This window comes from Equus asinus, chromosome 5, assembly GCF_041296235.1.
Source record: "Equus asinus isolate D_3611 breed Donkey chromosome 5, EquAss-T2T_v2, whole genome shotgun sequence".
Lineage (NCBI taxonomy): Eukaryota > Metazoa > Chordata > Mammalia > Perissodactyla > Equidae > Equus > Equus asinus.
In genome coordinates, this window is record NC_091794.1 from 22,236,246 (window position 1) to 22,254,219 (window position 17,974).

At 39.0% G+C, this 17,974-nt stretch overlaps 1 protein-coding gene across 5 annotated transcripts in view; it reads right to left on the minus strand.

Annotated features, from left to right (window-relative positions):
* Window positions 1-12,690: 12,690 nt before the first annotated feature.
* Window positions 12,691-17,974, minus strand: part of POLQ (DNA polymerase theta) — a 98,767-nt gene continuing 93,483 nt past the window's right edge. For 4 of the 5 annotated variants that reach the window (XR_011503174.1, XM_070508940.1, XM_014829608.3 and 1 more), the window contains 3 exons: window positions 16,920-17,073; window positions 13,966-14,081; window positions 12,691-13,712 (listed from right to left, as the gene is read on the minus strand). Coding sequence is in view for 3 of the 5 variants with exons in the window: in XM_070508940.1 (XP_070365041.1) it covers window positions 13,599-13,712; window positions 13,966-14,081; window positions 16,920-17,073 (384 nt within the window). In the remaining 2 variants the exon portion in view is untranslated. The remainder of the gene's footprint in view (window positions 13,713-13,965; window positions 14,082-16,919; window positions 17,074-17,974) is intronic. The other variant, XR_011503173.1, reaches the window with a different exon arrangement.

The window sequence follows — 17,974 nt, forward strand, 5'->3', positions numbered from 1 at the left end:
ATAGGTACCCACGAGTCCTCACTGATGTTAATTAATTAATTAGGAAAAGAGAAAGCCCTTCCCTACCCTTCCCTACAATATAATGTCAACCAATAAATGTGGATTGAATTAAAAATTACTATTTGGCAATCATTGTAGTAATTAACATGGGCAAGAAATACCAGTGGATGCTAAAACTAGTGGGTTAAAATGGTTTGGAGGAATAGGATTCTTACATAGTCTTGAAGTGTCTTCACAAAAAATACTTGTTAATCATAAAGAAAAAAGATAATTTTACACCAGAGAAACCTGGCTGATATTATTTTAATCAAGTGATCACATTTACCATGACTAGTAAGGGAACAAATCAACATTGTGTGCCATCTGACAGCATGGAATGAGAACGCAACATCACCTCTGTGATAGTTCTGCCAAAAAATGCATAATCCAGGTCCAATTATGAGGAAATAATGGATAAAACCAAATTGAGAGACAGGCTATAAAATTACTGCCCTGTATTCAAAATTTTTAAGGTCCTGAAAGCCAAGGAAAGATGGATGTTCCACACTTACGGAGACTAGAGAGATGTGACAACTGGGCATAACACATGATCTTGGATTGGACCCCTTTCTATAAAAGACATAGTTGGAGAAGTTCAGAGAACTTAACATGTTGTTTCCCATTTAAGTAGGATTCTTTGTACTATTCTTGAAACTTTTATTTAGGTTTGAAATTATCTCAAATAAAATTATAAAAATAAAAAATATTTTCAATTTTGTTGAATTACTTGCATATGACATTGACTTCTACCTTTCGTAGCAAATGGACAGCTGCTCTATGGGTTAAAGAGTAGTTTTCTAAACTGGTTTGGGAATCTAACCATTATTTAAAATTTTTCTTTTAAAACATGTGTTTTAATTACACAAATAATATATGAATGCATATTTATAATCACACCAAATAAAAAATTTAGGCAAGACAAAGTGAAAGCTTCCCTGGGTCACCTCCAACTCCTTATCTAAACTAGTTGTTAGTTTGTTGTGTTTCCTTCCTAACGTTTTCCTAAGCTGCAGCTTGCGTATGTACCTTATGCACAGGACGTACCTACTATGCCTTATCTTTCCATGTCAGTACGGTCACGCATCATTTAGTGACAGGGATACGTTCTGAGAAATGCGTCATTAAGCAATTTCGTCGTTGTGCAAACATCATAGAGTGTACTTACACAAACTGAGATGGCATAGCCTACTACACACCTATGCTATATGGTAGTAATCTTATGGGACCACCATCATCTATGCAGTCTGTCGTTGACCAAAACGTGGTCATGTGGCGCATGACGGTACTTATAAATATCATTGATTCTTTTTAACTTACTTATATTATTCCATGGTATCAATAAAGCATAATCTCTTACCATTCCTCTATTAGTGAACAGTTATTTTCCAATCCTTTGATATTACAAAAAAGACTGCAATGAACGTTGTTGCACATGCATTTTGCAAATCTGCAAGTGTTTCTCTAGGGAAGATATCATGGAATTGAATCAAAGATGCATGCTTATTTAAACCTCTTAAATAGGGGCCGGCCCTGTGGCTGAGTGGTTAGGTTCACGCACTCCGCTCCGGCAGCCCAGGGTTTCACCGGCTCAGATCCTGGGCGCGGACATGGCACCACTCAAAAGGCCATGCTAAGGCGGCATTCCACATGCCACAACTAGAAGGACCCACAACTGAAAATACCCAACTACGTACCGGGGCACTTTGGGGAGAAAAAGGAAAAATAAAATCTTTAAAAAAAAAAAAACCTCTTAAATAGATGTTGCCAATTAAACTATTCTTCACCAGTACATAAGAATTACTGTTCCCCTACATCTTTGCCTCTTCTCAATATTAATCTTTTTATTTTTTTCACAATCTGAAGGATGAAAATGGCATCTTGTTTTCATTGTAATTTCTCTGCTTAGTAAAACTGAACACCTTTTACATTTAATTAGACACTCTTATTCCCTCTTCTGTCACTTGTCTGTTTGTAATTTTGACTATTTTCTCTGAATAGTTGTGGCCCTCCTACAGAAGCAGACTGGACACCCTACCCAAAATTTGGTTTGGATGTTGAGACTGATGACACCACACAGACCCTAAGAGGACACGAGAAAGGTTTATTACAGACATAAAGAGGCTTTCTGGGGGGAGCAGGGTGGCTCCCAAACTGGTCCAAAAATGGCTTGAGAGAACAAGGAGAAGAGATTGGGGTGGGGTTTTTATTAAGGTTAGAGGGTGGGGCCAGGGTTTGCGGGAAGGAGCTCACATGGGAAAGAAGGGGGCACACAGGCTTTCTTCTCAGTTTACCCAGATGTGGGGCAGAAGGCGAAGAGGGAAGGTGAGGCTTAAAACTTGTCAGCAAACACCAAAGCGCAGAGTCAGACTGTTGCAGGTTGTTTGTCTATTATTGGTTTTTATAACTCTGGAAATTAATGTAGCTTAGTTATTTTACATAACTGATTTTTCCTTATTGTTGAGTCCTCCTAAAGGCTATTTAGATATGCTCTCCTTCCTTCTCGCTTTGGCTTCTGGGTCTAGAGGAAGGCTTATATGAACTCATGGCAAGGGAAGAGGGGTGCTGGCCCTGGTCTTCCCAGAGTCTTCTATGAGTCCCTCTAGGATAAAGGCTGGTCTGTTCTCGACCTTTGAGTACCTTTCACAGATCTGTGCTGAAGAACAGTTAGTCAATGTGTGGCTTGCTCTCTTGTTTGGGGCAGGGCCCTGTGGTCCTCACTTGCTGACTCAGCCTCCTCTAGGCTATGGACTCCTTTTGGGTCCTCTGTCATGCCCTGGACCCTAGGGTAGACTGTTCAGTGTTTTGACGTCATCACTTTTTCATATTGAGGATTTTTTACTTTTAAGGCAGTCAAATTTATAATCTTTTAGTTTTTATGACTTTTCAACTTTGTTTTAAAGGCTTTTACTTCTATAAAATAATAAGTAGTCTCTTAGAGCTCCTTCTTTACTTTCATAGTTTTATTTTTCATATTTAGGCGTCTAATCCATCTGGAGTTTTGGGATAGGGAGCTAACTTGATATTCTGACAAATGAATAATACATCACTACACCTCTATTTCTGAATGACTCATCCTTTCACCACTGATATGAAATGCCATTTTAATCATTTCCCATATATGTATAAGTCTGTTTGCTAAATTCTTTAGTCTGCCCAAGTAATCCATTTATCTATTTCTGTGTCCTTATCAAACTGTTAAATTATTTTATCTTTATAATATGTTCTAATATCTGATATCTTTGATCTTTTTCAAGATAGGTATTTTTTTCTCTAGTTGAGTTTTAGAATATCGTCTATCTAAAAAAACTCTTGTTGAGACTGACAGGAATTACAGTTCGTTTACAGATTAATAAGTAATGAGGCTTTTTGCTGGCATCACTTCCTCTAAGACATCTTCATCCTTTTTGTCACAACCATTTTCCTAATTTATGTTGATAATTTTGCCTTCACTAAGTTTTTCAAGTTGCATATCTAGAATATCTCAAATGCATCAGTGTCAATATTTCCACAGTCAGCTATTTCTTCTATAACTTTATCCAAGTTCAATTTGAATTTCACCTCCAGTCTTGTCATTTTTCTTTCTCTCGTGTAGTTGCATCTTATTATGAGCCAATTTGTTCTTTTGATTACCCATTTTTGTAAAATTTCACATGGATTAAATACTGGGACACAAGAAGTCAACACTGCTACACGCTTTACTGTGTGTAAAGTGAATGACACATGTGCAGTCACCGATCACGGACAGACTCTGAAAGAAGTGATGTAATTGGTAGCTCATCATGAAGTGTGTATGAGTTTCCTATTACTGCTATAACAAATTACTACAGACTAATTGGCTTAAAAAAAACACAAATTGAGGAGTGACGTCACTAAGATGGCAACATAGGTCATTCTCAACTTTACTCCCCCTCACAAGAAGAACAACTAACAAGCATTTGTGGACAAGACACCACTGAGAAAATCCCAGAACATGGGGTGAGGCTGGAGCAACCCTCTGCACCACAGAGACTGAGACAGATTGCATTAGAAGCAGGAGAAGGGGCTACACGCTGACTGTATTGCCCCTCGCCCAGGACAGCACAGGATAGTACCAAGAGGTCTCCTCTAAGCCTACAGTTCCTTCAGTGGGAAAAGAGAGCCCAGGGTGGACATCTAGCTCTTCCAGCATTGTACGTTGGGAATCCCACTCTGGTCTTGCCTCACAGGGATTGAGGGGGAACCTACAGGACTTGACCACTGGGAATAGGATTGTGATGGAGAAGCGGGCTTGCAACAACCAGTGACTGGACCTCGGCAGACTGAGGTCCTGCCTACAAAACCCAAGTTGTAATCCCAACCAGCAGCTTTGCTCACCTGCAGAGTCAAGACAGTGGTGGAGTCTGACCAGAGAACTTGGTGGGGTGTGGGTCTGCCTGATTTTGGACTTCAACTGAGCCTTTGAGGCCCTAGAGCCTGATCTTCCCTCACCCCTTGGTCTGGGCAGGGGAGATAAGTCATAACTCCACCCCCTGTTGAGTGTAGCTCCCAACCTGCCCAAACTTTAAGCCAGGCCAGAACACCTGGAAGCTGCCTAGCCCAGCAACGTACAAATGGCGAGTCTGGCAAACAGATTTGATCATCCTCACAGCAAAGCCAGTGGCACCATTCTGCCAGGGAACTTGGGGCACTGGTTGGCTTCAGTCAAGACCACAAACAAAGAGCCTTGCCAGCCTTGGAGACAATTCTGTCACCCCACCTGGGCAGGGGAGCTAATTAATAGCCGCACCCACTTCCAGCCCTGCCCAACCAGGAAGCCCGGCCTCAGCACCTGGGAAATGTCTTGGCCTAGCAGCACTCAAGCAGAGAGCCTGGCCAGCAGCTCTGCCCGTCCACAGAGACAAGCCAGTGACCCCGTCTGGCCAGAGTGTTCGGTGCACAGGTCTGCTTGATTAGCTCCCCAATCAAGAGTCCCGTCAGCTGTGGGGCCTGCTCTGTGACCCCACTCCCGGGCCAGGGGAGCTAATTGGTAGCCCTGCCCACCGCTGAATACAGCCTCCAATGCTGCTAACCTGAAACCTAACCAGAGCTCCCGGGAGTCTCCATAGCCCACCCTGGAGTGCTGATTACAGTGGCACTTAAGCAAAGCAGCTGACCAGTGGCTCTGTCTGCATAGCCAAGATGCTGGCCCCATCCGTCCAGGGAGCTTAGCACACAGATCTGTCTGATTTGATCACCATATAAGAGCCTTACCAGCCACAGGGCCTGTATGGAGCCCTTCCTGAGCAAGGAAACTAATTCCTAGCCCTACCCACTGCTGAATACAGCCTTCAGCTCGCCTGGCCAGAGGATCTAACCAGAGCACAAGGATAGCTGCACAGCCCGTCCTACAGCCCTGCTTACGGTGGCACTTGAAAAGACAGCACAGCCCTGGGCTCTCCCCAACTGCAGACCAAAAGCGATGGCCCCATCTGGCCAGGAAGTTCAATGCAAAGTCTAGCCTGATTCAGGTCCAGAAGCAATGAGCAAGGCAGGTCTTGGGGCCTATTCTGCTGCCCCGCCAGGACAGGGAAGCTAATTCATAGCCATACCTACTACTGAGTATAGTACTCAGTTTGATCTTCTAGGAAGCCTAACCAGAGAACCCAGACAATCAGGGAACCCATTCCACAGCCTCGATGGAGCAGGGAACCAAGTCAGCAGTCCTATCCTAACTGTTCCCAGCCAGCATACTGCCCCTTCCAGTTTGACATCAAAATGTGGGCAGTGGCTTTGCCCAAATACAGACCCAATGGCAAGCCCCACTGGCCAAGGACATTATCAGCTGACATGTCCAGAACACCAAGCTGAGTGGACTGGTAAAGAACTGTCACTGCCAAAGCGAATCTGTAAAGTCTGGAAAAGGAAACTGCTTATTTAAATCCATAGAGACCAATGCACAGAATCAAGGATCATGAAAAATCAGGTAAATACGATACTACCAAAGGAAATTAATAAAGCTCCACTCATTGACCCTAAAGCAATGGAGATCTATGAACTGTTAGACAAAGAATTCAGAATAATCCTCTTAAAGAAGTTTAGAGAACTACAAGAACGCACAGACAGACAACTAAATGAAATTAGGAAAACAATGAATGAACAAAACAAGAAGTTCAACAAAGAAATAGAAACCATAAAAATCCAGAGCTGAAAATCCAGAAACCCTAGAGCTGAAAAATACAATGAGTGAACTGAAGAATTCAATAGAGAGCTTCAACTAAACCACACAAAAGAATCAGTGACCCAGAAGACAGGACATTTGAAATTATCCATTCAGAGAAACAAAAAGGAAAAAGAATGAAAAAGAGTGAAGAAAGCCTACAGGACTCATGGGACACAATCAAAAGAAACATTATCTGCATTATGGGAATCCCAGAAGGAGAAGAGAAAGAAAGGGACAGAAAGTATATTTAAAGCAATAATGACTGAAAACTTCCAAAACCTGGGAAGAGAAATCAACATCCAGATCCATGAGGCCCAAAGACACTGAACTTGAATAGGACTACACAGAGACACATTATAATTAAATTGTCAGAGGTCAAAGACAAAGAAAGATTTTGAAAGCAGCAAGAGAAAGGTTATATACAAGGAAAGCTCCATAAGACTATGGGTGGATTTCTCAACAGAAACTTTTCAGGCCAGGAGAGAATGGGATGATATATTCAAAATATAACCAAGAATTCTAAACCCAGCAAAGCTGTCCTTCAGAAATGAAGGAGAGATAAAGACTTCCCCAAACAAGCAAAAGCTGAGGAAGTTCATCACCACCAGACCAGCCTTACAAGAAATGCCAAAGGGAGTTCTTTGGGTTGCAGTAAGAGAACACTAACATTATAAAACATAAGAAGGTAGTGTAAAACTCACTGGTAATGGTAAAGATACAGTCAAAATTAGATTCTGTAATATGATAATGAAGGTGTGTAATTCACAATTCTAGTTTAAAAATTTTTTAAATAAACATAGTAAAAGTAACCAAAACTACAATAATATGTTTTTGGATGTACAACATATGGTATGTAAACTGTAATATCAATAACCTACGAATGTAAGGAGAAGTAAAAGTATACAGTTTAGGAATGCTATAGCAGTTAAGTTGTTAGTTTAAAACAGGGTGTTATAATTTGTAGATATTTTATGGAAGCCTCATGTAACCACAAGGGAAAAACCTGTAGTAATTACACAAAAGAACATGATAAAGAAGTCAAAGCATACTGACAGCAAAAGATATCAAAATATAAAAAAAGACAGCAGGATAAGAAGCAAGGAAGGATGGATCTACAAAACAATCAGAAAATAATTAAGAAAACAGCAATAGTAAGTTCTTACCTATCAATAATTACTTTAATGTAAATAGATTAAATTCTCTAATCAAAAGATATAGAATGGCTGAATGAATAATAAAACAAGATCCAATGATATGCTGCCTACAAGAGACTCACTTCAGCTTTAAAGACACACACAGACTGAGAGTAAAGGGATGGAAAAAAATAAATCAAGCAAATGGTAACCAAAGAAAAGGCAAGGGTATATCAGCCAAAATAGACTTTTAACTAAAAATGGTAAAAAGAGACAAAGAACGTCATTATATAATGATAAAGGAGTCAATTTATCAAGAGGATATAACAATTGTCAATATTTATTCACTCAACATTGGAGCACCTATATATATAAAACAAAAACAAACTGAAAGCAGAAATAATCAGCAATACAAGGTGGAGCCTTTAATACCCCGCTTGCAACAATGGATAGATCATCCAGAGAATCAATAAGGAAACTGAGGATTTGAACAACACTATAGACCAAATGGACCTAACAGACATGTACAGACCATCGTATTTGACAAAAGCAGGATACACATTCTTCTCAAATGCGAATGGGACATTTTCTAGACTAGAACATAGATTAGACCACAAAAAAAGACTTAGCAAATTCAAGAAGATTGAAATCATACCAAGTATCTTCTCTGACCATAATGGTATGAAACCTGAAATCAGTAACAACAGGAGGAAAACTGGAAAATTCAAGAAAACATGGAAATTAAACATTATTCTCCAATGGATCAAATAAGACATTAAAGGGTAAATAAAAGAGTATCTTGAGACAAACGAAAATGGAAACACAACATACCATGCTTCTAGGATGCAGTAAAAGCAGTTCTAAGAGAGACGTTCATAGCAATAAAGCAATAAATGCCTACATAAAGAAGCAAGAAAGACCTCAAATAAACAACCTAACTCTACAGCTCAAGGAACGAGAACAAGAGGAGCAAACTAAGCCCAAAGTTAGCAGAAAGAAGGGAATAATTAGATTAGATTAGAGCAGAAATACGTGAAATAAAGAGCAGGAAAACCATAGAAAAGACAAAAAAAACCCTAAGAATTGGTTCTTTAAAAAGATAAAATTTATAAATCTTTAGCTAGAGTAACCGAGAAAAAAAGAGAGATGATCCAAATCAACAAAATTGTAAATGAACGAGGAGTTTTACAACTGATACTACAGAATAAAGGATCACAGGAGGCTACTATGAACAACTCTATGCCAAGAAACTGGACAACCTAGAAGAAATGGAAAAATTATTAGAAACATACAACCTACCAAGACTGAATCAAGAAGAAATAGAAAATTTGAATAAACCAACTACTAGTAAGATTGAATCAGTAATCAAAAACCTCCCAAGAAACAAAAGCCCAAGACCAGATGGCTTCACTGGTGAGTTTTACCAAACATCTAAAGAAGAATTAATGCCAATCCTTCTGAAACTCTTGCAAAAAACTGAAGAGGAAGGAACACTCCCAAACTCATTTTACAATGCCAGCATTACCCTGATACCAAAGCCAGAAAAGGACACTACAAGAAAAGAAAACTACAACCACTATCCCTGAAGAATATAGATGTAAAAATTCTCAATAAAATGCTAGCAAACCGAATTCAACAACTCATTAAAAGAACCATTCACCATGATTAAGTGGGATTTATCCCTGGGATGCAAGGGTGGCTTAACATACGCAAATCAATCAATGTGATACATCACATTAACGGAATGAAAGGAAAAAATCATATAATCATCTCAATAGGTGCAGAAAAAGCATTTGACAGAATTCAACATCTGTTCATGATAAAAATTCTTAACAAATTAGGTATAGAAGGAACGTACCTCAACATAATACAGGCCATATATGACCAAGCCCACAGCTAACATCATTCTCAATGGTGAAAGGTTGAAAGCTTTTCCTCTAAGATCGAGAACAAGACAAAGGTGCCCATTCTCACTATTCCTATTCAACATGGTCCTGGAAGTCCTAGCCAGAGTAATGAGGCAAGAAAAAGAAATAAAAGGCATCAGAATTGGAAACGAAGAAATATAATTGTCTCTATTTGCAGATGACCTGATTTTATATATAGAAAATCCTAAAAACTCCAGCAGAAAACTGTTAGAACTAATCAACGAATTCAGTAAAGTTGCAGGTTGTAAAATTAACATAGAAAATCAGTAGCATTTCTATACACTACAATGAATTATCTGAAAAAGAAATAAAGAAAATAATCCCATTTATAATAGCATCAAAAACAATAAAATACTTAGTTATAAATTTAACCAAGGAGGTGAAAGATCTCTACTCTGAAAACTACAAAACATTGATGAAAGAAATTGAAGGCACAAATAAATGAAAAGACATCCTGCGTTGATAGATTGGAAGAATTAATACTGTTAAAATGTCCATACTACCCTAAGCCATCTATAGATTCAAGGCAATCTCTATCAAGATTCTAATGTCATTTTTTACAGAAGTTGGAAAAATAATCCTAAAATTTATATGGAACCACAAAAGACCATGAATAGCCAAAGCAATCTTGAGAAAGAAGAACAAAGCAGGAGGCATCACATGTGCTAATTTCAAGCCATTTTACAAAACTATAGTAATCAAAACAGTATGATACTGATATAAAAACAGACACATAGACCAATGAAACAGAATCAAGAGCCCAGAAATAAACCCACACATGGACCAACAACTAACATTTGACAAAGGAGCCAAGAATACTCAATGGAGAAAAGATAGTCTCTTCAATAAATGGTGCTGGGAAAATTGGAGATTCACAGGTAAAAGAATTAAAGTAAACCCTTATCTTATACTACTCACAAAAGTTAATTTGAAATGGATTAAACATTTAAATATAAGGCCAGAAACCACAAAACTCCTAGCAAAAAACATAGGAAAAAATTTCCTTGACATTGGTCTTGGCAGTGATTTTTTGGATATGACACTTAAAGCACAAGTAACAAAAAAATAACCAAGTGAGTCTACACCAAATGAAAAAGCTTCTGCACAGCAAAAGAATCGACAAAATGAAAAGGCAACCTATAGAATGGGAAAAAAATATTTGCAAATCATACATTTGATAAGGAATTAATATCCAAAATATATAAGGAACTTATACAACTCAATAGCCAAAACCAACCTGATTTAAAATAGGCAGAGGAACTGAATAGACATTTTTCCAAAGAGGATATACAGGTGGCCAATAGGTACATGAAAAGGTTCTCAACATCACTAGCATCAGGAAGTGCAAATCAAAACCACATGAGATACCACCTCACACCTGTTAGAAAGGCTGTCATCAAAAAGACAAGAGATAACAAGCGTTGGCTGGGATGTGGAGAAAAGGGAACCCTTGCGCACTGTTGGTGGCACTGTAAACTGGTGTGGCCACCATGGAAAACAGTGTGGAAGAGCCTCAAAAATTAAAAAGAGAACTAACATATGACCCAGCAATTCTGCTTCTGGAACTCTATCTGAAGGAAACAAAAACACCTGTTAGATATCTGCAGCCCCATGTTCACTGCAGCCTTATTTACAATAACGAAGACATGAAAATAACTTAAGTGTCCATCGATGGATGAATGCATAAATTGTGGAATATACAGTATATACAGTAGAATACTATTCAGCCATAAAAAGGAGGAAATCCTGCCATTTGCAACAACATGGATGGACCTTGAGGGCATTATGCTAAGTGAAAAAAATCAGACAGACAAAGACAAACACTGTATGGTCTTACTTATAAGTAGATTCTAAAAAAATAACACAGAAAAAGAGATCATATTTGTGGTTACCAGGGGGTGGGGAGTGGAAGGTGGGGGAATTGGATGAAGCGGTCAAAAAGTGCAAACTTCCAGTTATAAGATAAATAAGTACTGGGGATATAATGTATTTGAAATTACTAACAGAGTAAATCTTAAAAGTTCTTAACACAAGGAAAAAAACTTTTTTTCTAGTATCTTTATGAGATGATGGATGTTAACTAAACTTATTGTGGTAATCATTTCACAATATATGTAAGTCAAGTCACTATGCTGTACACCTTAAACTTATACAGTGCTATATGTCAATTATATCTCAATAAAACTGAAAAACAAAAAAATAAAAACAACATAAATTATTATCTTACAGTTCTGGAGGTCAGAATCCTGATATGGTCTTATTGGGCTACAATCAAGGTGTTGGTGGGCCTTCATCCCTTCTAGAGGTTGTAGGGGAGAATCCATTTCCATTCCATTGCCTTTTCCAGCTTCTAGAGGCCGCCTGCATACCTTGGCTCACAGCTCTTTCTTTCATCTTTAAAGCCAGCCATGCTGCATCTTCAAATCTCAGTCTGACTCTGTTTCCATCGTCACATCTCCTCCTCTCACTCTGACCATCTGCCTTCCTCTTATGAGCACCTTTGTGTTTACACTGGAACCACCAGATAATCCAAGATAATCCCCCCATCTCAAGATCTTTAACTTAATCGCAGCAGCAGTGTCCCTTTTGCCATGTAGTATAACATGTTCACGGCTTCAGAGGATTAGGATGTGAGCGTTTTCCTGGGGGCAGGCATTATTCTGCCACAGTGCACATCTGCTATTTACATAGTGATCCATGGACTGAAGAGATACTAGTGAAGTTCGAACTCTATGCAATTACTGCTAATACACCATGGTAACTGAAATCTGAATTGTGTTGTAGGGGCACTAGTATTACTTAAGTAAACCCTGGTAACTGGAATTTGTGCATAACTCAATCTTGCAGAGCCAGGACTGCCTATTTTGAGTTCAGCTGATAAGTCAAAAAAGATGAGGAAATGCATATGACTACACATGCAGGGTCATGGCTGCAGAAAATGAGGTGAGAATGAACTATATGTCTACACTCATATTTGGAGAATGCTCACAAGTGAAGAGAATGAGCTGTCTCTTGTGCTGGATCCCAAAGCCACCATAATACTGACAGCATTACAGCTTTTCTCTCTGAGAAACATGAATATGGAAAAAACTTGAGAAATAATGACATAACTTCCCTCTTACCTCTGCCATCTTCTGCCCACTCCCCCTCCCCCACAAAACAACATGTCTGAGTATCTTGTGCCCTAATATCCAACTATTGATAGTGTATTACATTTTGTTTATAAAGCAACTGTCTTTTTTCTTTATTCTGATTAATAAACATAAAAGAGCTCTTCTGATAACTAAGAATATAATAAGCACTTCCTATGTGCACAGACATTGTTGAGAAAACTACAGAATAAGTAAATAGGAGACACAGGTTTCTGATACTCTTAGACCAAACACAATTTTAAAAACTGAACTGCTGATATAAAGTTTCTCATAAATTCATTTTATTTCAACAGCAAAAGGGTCAGTTACACACCTCTGACTGGGGTTATAAAGTACAATCTTTTTAGCATGCGTGCTCTCACCGTGCCACAAAAATAGCAAGAGGCACTAAGGGACTCCTAAGGGGTGTCTTCCTTCTCTGGCAGTATTATACTAACCTGCAACATAAACATATGACCTTGCAGAAGAGGATGCCTCTTGAAGAGGTGTAGATTATTTTATAATACCTAAGTATTGCAAATACCTTCACTGCATGAAGTAGGGCAAGAAAAGGAAGCAGCAGCAGTGTTTCATTAAAGTCCATTCCTAGACTACATACCAAGTCTTACTACTTTAAGAATTCATAATTTATTAGCCAATATATTTAAAAATACCACTTCAGTAGTCTTAAATTGATATTGGAGGAAAATCACACACAATGCCTAAGCCTGGTGGTGTATGTGAAACCAAATCCTTATCTGCCTGTGGCTCCCGTTGGGGTCTGTATCACATTTCACCCCGGGACAGGACTGAAAGTGCCCCAGCAGCAGCAGTTCCATATTCTTCACACTCAACCCAGATCAATAAGGACCCAAAGTGTTAAGTGCATATTTCAAGCATGTGCTCTGAGCCTGCTTAGAGCCACAGTAAACTAGAAAAGGCAACTTCATAGATACTCTTTGAGAGTAAATATAATCATTAAACTTGGTATTTTACCTCAAAAAAAATTTTTTACACTACAGAGAATAAACTCTGGTACACATTTTGATACACTATAAAGTGACTATCCCAGGTCCATGGAGACTGAGGGTGTCTGTTTTCATGAAGCAGGTGGAAGGGTGATCTCTACTCTCTCCACCTGATTGTACCTGCACCAGGCCTCCCCAGGAGGACTTCATCAGCCGTACAATCACACATCAAAGTCCTTCAGCTCCCCCCAGCTGGCACCTATTTTCACTTTCACTTTCAGTTTCACGGAAAGTTTTATGGCACTTTCCATTTCATTCTTGACAATTTGAGCTACCTGTTAAAAAAAAAAAAACGGTTAACAAACTCTCTACCCAATCAAAGAATGTTCCCCAACCCACCCACTGAGGTGATAAGCCTGACTGGAGCTCTTCACTTCATGGTGCTTAAAACACAAAATCCAAAAAGGGCCAGGCATGCCAACCTCCCAAACTGGTCTCCTGACGAGCAGGAGCTCTGCCAGATCCAGCTAGAACGCTCAGAGGGTGTCTTAGCTTTCCATAGATTGGACACAAACACCGCAAAAATACCTGAACAACATCCTCTTCTGCCACTTCATATAAGAGTTCATCATGGAGCTGAAGGATGAAGAAGCCACCTCTGATTGGACTGAACATCCCTTGCAGTTTTCTTTTTGGTAACAATCCTACCCCGTGAAAAAAGTAGCATATTGATCAGCATGTTACTGTACCATAGGAGAAATTTTTTTAGAGATTTTGAGAAACTGGGAAATTTTAATTAAGAGATTAAAACACATAAGCCTTAGAACTATCAGGAAAATAACTACTTCCTAGCTGCTTCCTAGCCCACCTATCAGGTAAGCTCAAATCCTCATCAACTTCCTCCCAGAAAGGAGGAGTCTAACAAAGAAATCAGTAAATGGAGTTTGAAGAACTCTGCTCCAAACTCTAGTCTAACTTATTTCTCATGAACAACCAACATCTTCTCTTTCCATGGAGTTCCCACTACCAACTCCACTGAGTAGTAGCACCACGGTAGTATGGGGCCTGATTCCTGCTCCAGGAAAGTGAACTGCTATTGTCATTAGGCAGTGCTTTATAAGGGGGACACTCTATGATGTCTTTTTATGGTCACTATTGTAGAATTGATGCTTCCCCAATTGGGCCAAACTCTCTAGACAAGTAATTCTAAACCTAGGGTCCGAATGTGGACCTCAGAGAGTATGTAAATCCTTTGAAGTTATATGTAAGAGTCTATTGTCTGCACACTTTTCTGTGAAAATGATCTATGCCTTTCAGTAGACTCCAAAATGACTCTCAAAATGGTTAAAACTCCAAAAATGGTTAAAACCACTGTACTAGACTTAGTGACTATTTCCTAACTAGCTGGGTCTAGTGGTACAGATTATGCTCCTCTGATCACTAAGACAAGGTTCAACATGAATACCTTTGGAGTAACTGCCTCTAATTGTTTGCCCATATCTCACAGCAGTCCTTCCTTTCTGCCATCCAAATTTCCTACTTATCCTTCAGGCCAGCACAAATACTGTCTCCTTCTATGTCTGGTGCTCCCTCAATATCTGATGCTTCCCTCAGAAAGTTCTTTAACGTCACTATCTGCAGCCCAAGTTTTCTCAGAGGTGGCTCACACGAGATAAGACAACAAAGGCAGATGAGGCCATGGCAAGCTGCTTTCACACCAGGGCTGCAAAGGCTGTGCATCTGTTTGCCTGTTTGGCTGGAATCTGATCTGACCCATTGGGCCCCCCTTATCTCACATCATTGGCTGTCTGGATGCTCTGGCTTTTCTGATTTCTGATCACCATACCTTTGTCCTCTTGGTTACTTGGCTTCTGATCCAGAATGCCATCATCCTCCTGTTCTCTGTGTGGTCTGCTTCCTCAGGCTCAGCTCCCTTTGAACCCACTGACCTACTACTACCTTTAACCCAGCACAACACCATGAAGTCATCCTTAGTGACATATCCACATAGCCTTCCACTCACTCTAAAGGTTGTTGTTGTCTATAGCCTCATTTTGACACTGCATCACTCTGCTGTGAAGAGTTAGGAAAACATTTCACAGTCAGATAACATATCTTCCCTTCCTTTCCTTAGATTTTAAATCTAAACAAAGGTTGATAATTTTTATTTCTAAATCTTCCAAAGTACAGTGTTATTCCCAAAATAAGTTTGATCATATATTCTTTCTCTATAAATATAAGAGTGTGTGTGTGCATGTGTTGTGTGTGTGCACACATGCTCACACACAAAATGTTGAAAGAGCAGCCTTAGATTTTGGGGGAGATTGAAGACAATAAAATTAACAATCCTTATTTGATGTGCAAATAAGTTTTTACATCTACTCATTTGTATATATAAGTAAATATCTTTATATATATGTACCTGGCTATATTATTCTCTATAACATATGTGTATGTTTCTTCTAGAAACAGCAAAATTTCCATCCTCAACAGCTAATCTCTACCTTTTCTGCCCACCTCCAGCAGTTTATTCTTCCCCTTTATGCTCCAAACCTTCTTAAGTTCTTCCCAGGAAAATTTAAAATATGGCTACAGTCATGGTTTGACAATCTCAGTGACAGTGAAATCATAGTTAAAGCGGAAATATGGACATGGGACAAACTGAGAAGGAAAAGTCATGCGTGCTTGTTAGAACAAGAAATAATCTATCCAAGCAATAAGGAGAAAACTTAGGGAAAATATTTTGAAAAGAAGAACAAGAAAAAATGTATGTGATAACGAGGTCAACTCAGTGTATATTCCCAGATTTCAGAGAACATGGAAGGTCACAGCTAGGAAAATCAACATGTTCTTAAGGTGTGGTCTGAGGACCACAGAGGATCCCTGAGACCCTTTGAAAGCGTCTGCAAAGTCAAAATTATTTTCATAACACTCAGCAGTTATTTTCCTTTATAGTCTCATTCTCTCATAAGTATACAGCGAGGTGATCAACTATCCTGGTTTTAGCACTGAAAGTCCCACATCCTGGGAAACTCATCAGTCTGCCACCAACTGGGACATTTATCACCCTAGACTGTACAGGTTTTCCAGAGGTTACAGGACAGGTGATATTGCAAGAAATTGAAGGCAGAACTAGATAAGAGAATCCAACTGTCTTCTCTTAAGCCAGATGTTAAAGAGATTGCAGAAATGTAAAATAAAGCTGTGTATTACCAATTTTCTTCTGTTCTGAAAATTACAGTTATTTTCATAAAAATATGTTACTTATGTTAATATATGGTGAGTTTATTATTGTTATTTTAAAATGTTAATAAATGTTTTTAAATTCCCTGTTTTAATTTCTAATATGGTAAATCTTAGTAGATATAACCCACATAAATAAAAGCTCTTTGGAATTCTTAATAATTCTAAAAGCATAAAGACATCATGAGACCAAAACATTTGAGAAGTGCTAAGCATTAATATATAAAATACTTCCCCTTTTCTTTTCTGATACAATTAATCTCACCATGTTATAGCAGGAGCCTCATTTACGAACAAACCTGTTCTGTCACTTTGGAGCATACCCTCCCGATGACCATGGGATTTGAAGCTTGAGTGGAAGGTCTCTAATTGCTTCTGAATGTTAACGGTGGCTATTTTGACAATATCAGCCGCTGAACCTTGGACTGTTGTGTTGATAGCCTGACGCTCAGCCTACAAAAACCAATAAAAACAACAGGTGTTCCATCAGACACCAACATGGTTTCATACTTGCCTTTAGTGTCCATATATCAGTGCTTACATCTGCAACCAGATTGGAAACCTGGACCGAGATGTGACCCAGGACATCAACTATTAAGCGGCATCCTGAGAATAACAACAAGAATGATCCAGGGATCTAGATTCTGGGCTATCATCTACATGAGGATAGATTACATAGAAAAAAATCAGATAGCTTTCGTTTAGAAATCTTCAACATCAGTTAGGAACCAAAACCTACCTTATACTTAAAATATATTTAAGTAGTTCAAAATTAACTTATTTTATAAACGTATATTATCAATGTTCTAGCTGTTCTAAACTTCACTCTAAAGGATCTATTCTTCAAAATACAACTCCTCTTGATCCTAAATTCATATACGTAAAATATCATTCTTTGTGATGTGGGTGGAATGTTCCAAGTGCATCCCCCATATCAGTGGCCTCTTGGTCCTATGTAGAGCTGGCCCGAGCAGGTCTGGAGCTCTCTGGTATGAATCAGAGCTTTTTATGGCCTGCTGGGGCTAATCATTAGCTGCTGCTAGTGAAAATGTGGATCTTAGATCCCTAGGTATTAAGTTAGAACTTCCCTGAAACTACTGCTGCCAATGAGCTTCCTGGCAGGCAACCATAGCTGCTAAAAGTGATCATCCTGGGCAATAGGGATGGCGGTCTGGGTTAATATTGAAGGTGGAACCAACCCATGAATATCACTGCTATTGTCCCACAAGGTCTCAGAAAATGGGAAGGGTCTGTTCATTGGAGGGATCTATGTAACTTGAGACATGTTTTTAAGTTCCCTGTCACCTGGGGAACACCCAACTCCTAGGATATTAAATATCTGTTAAAGAGAGAA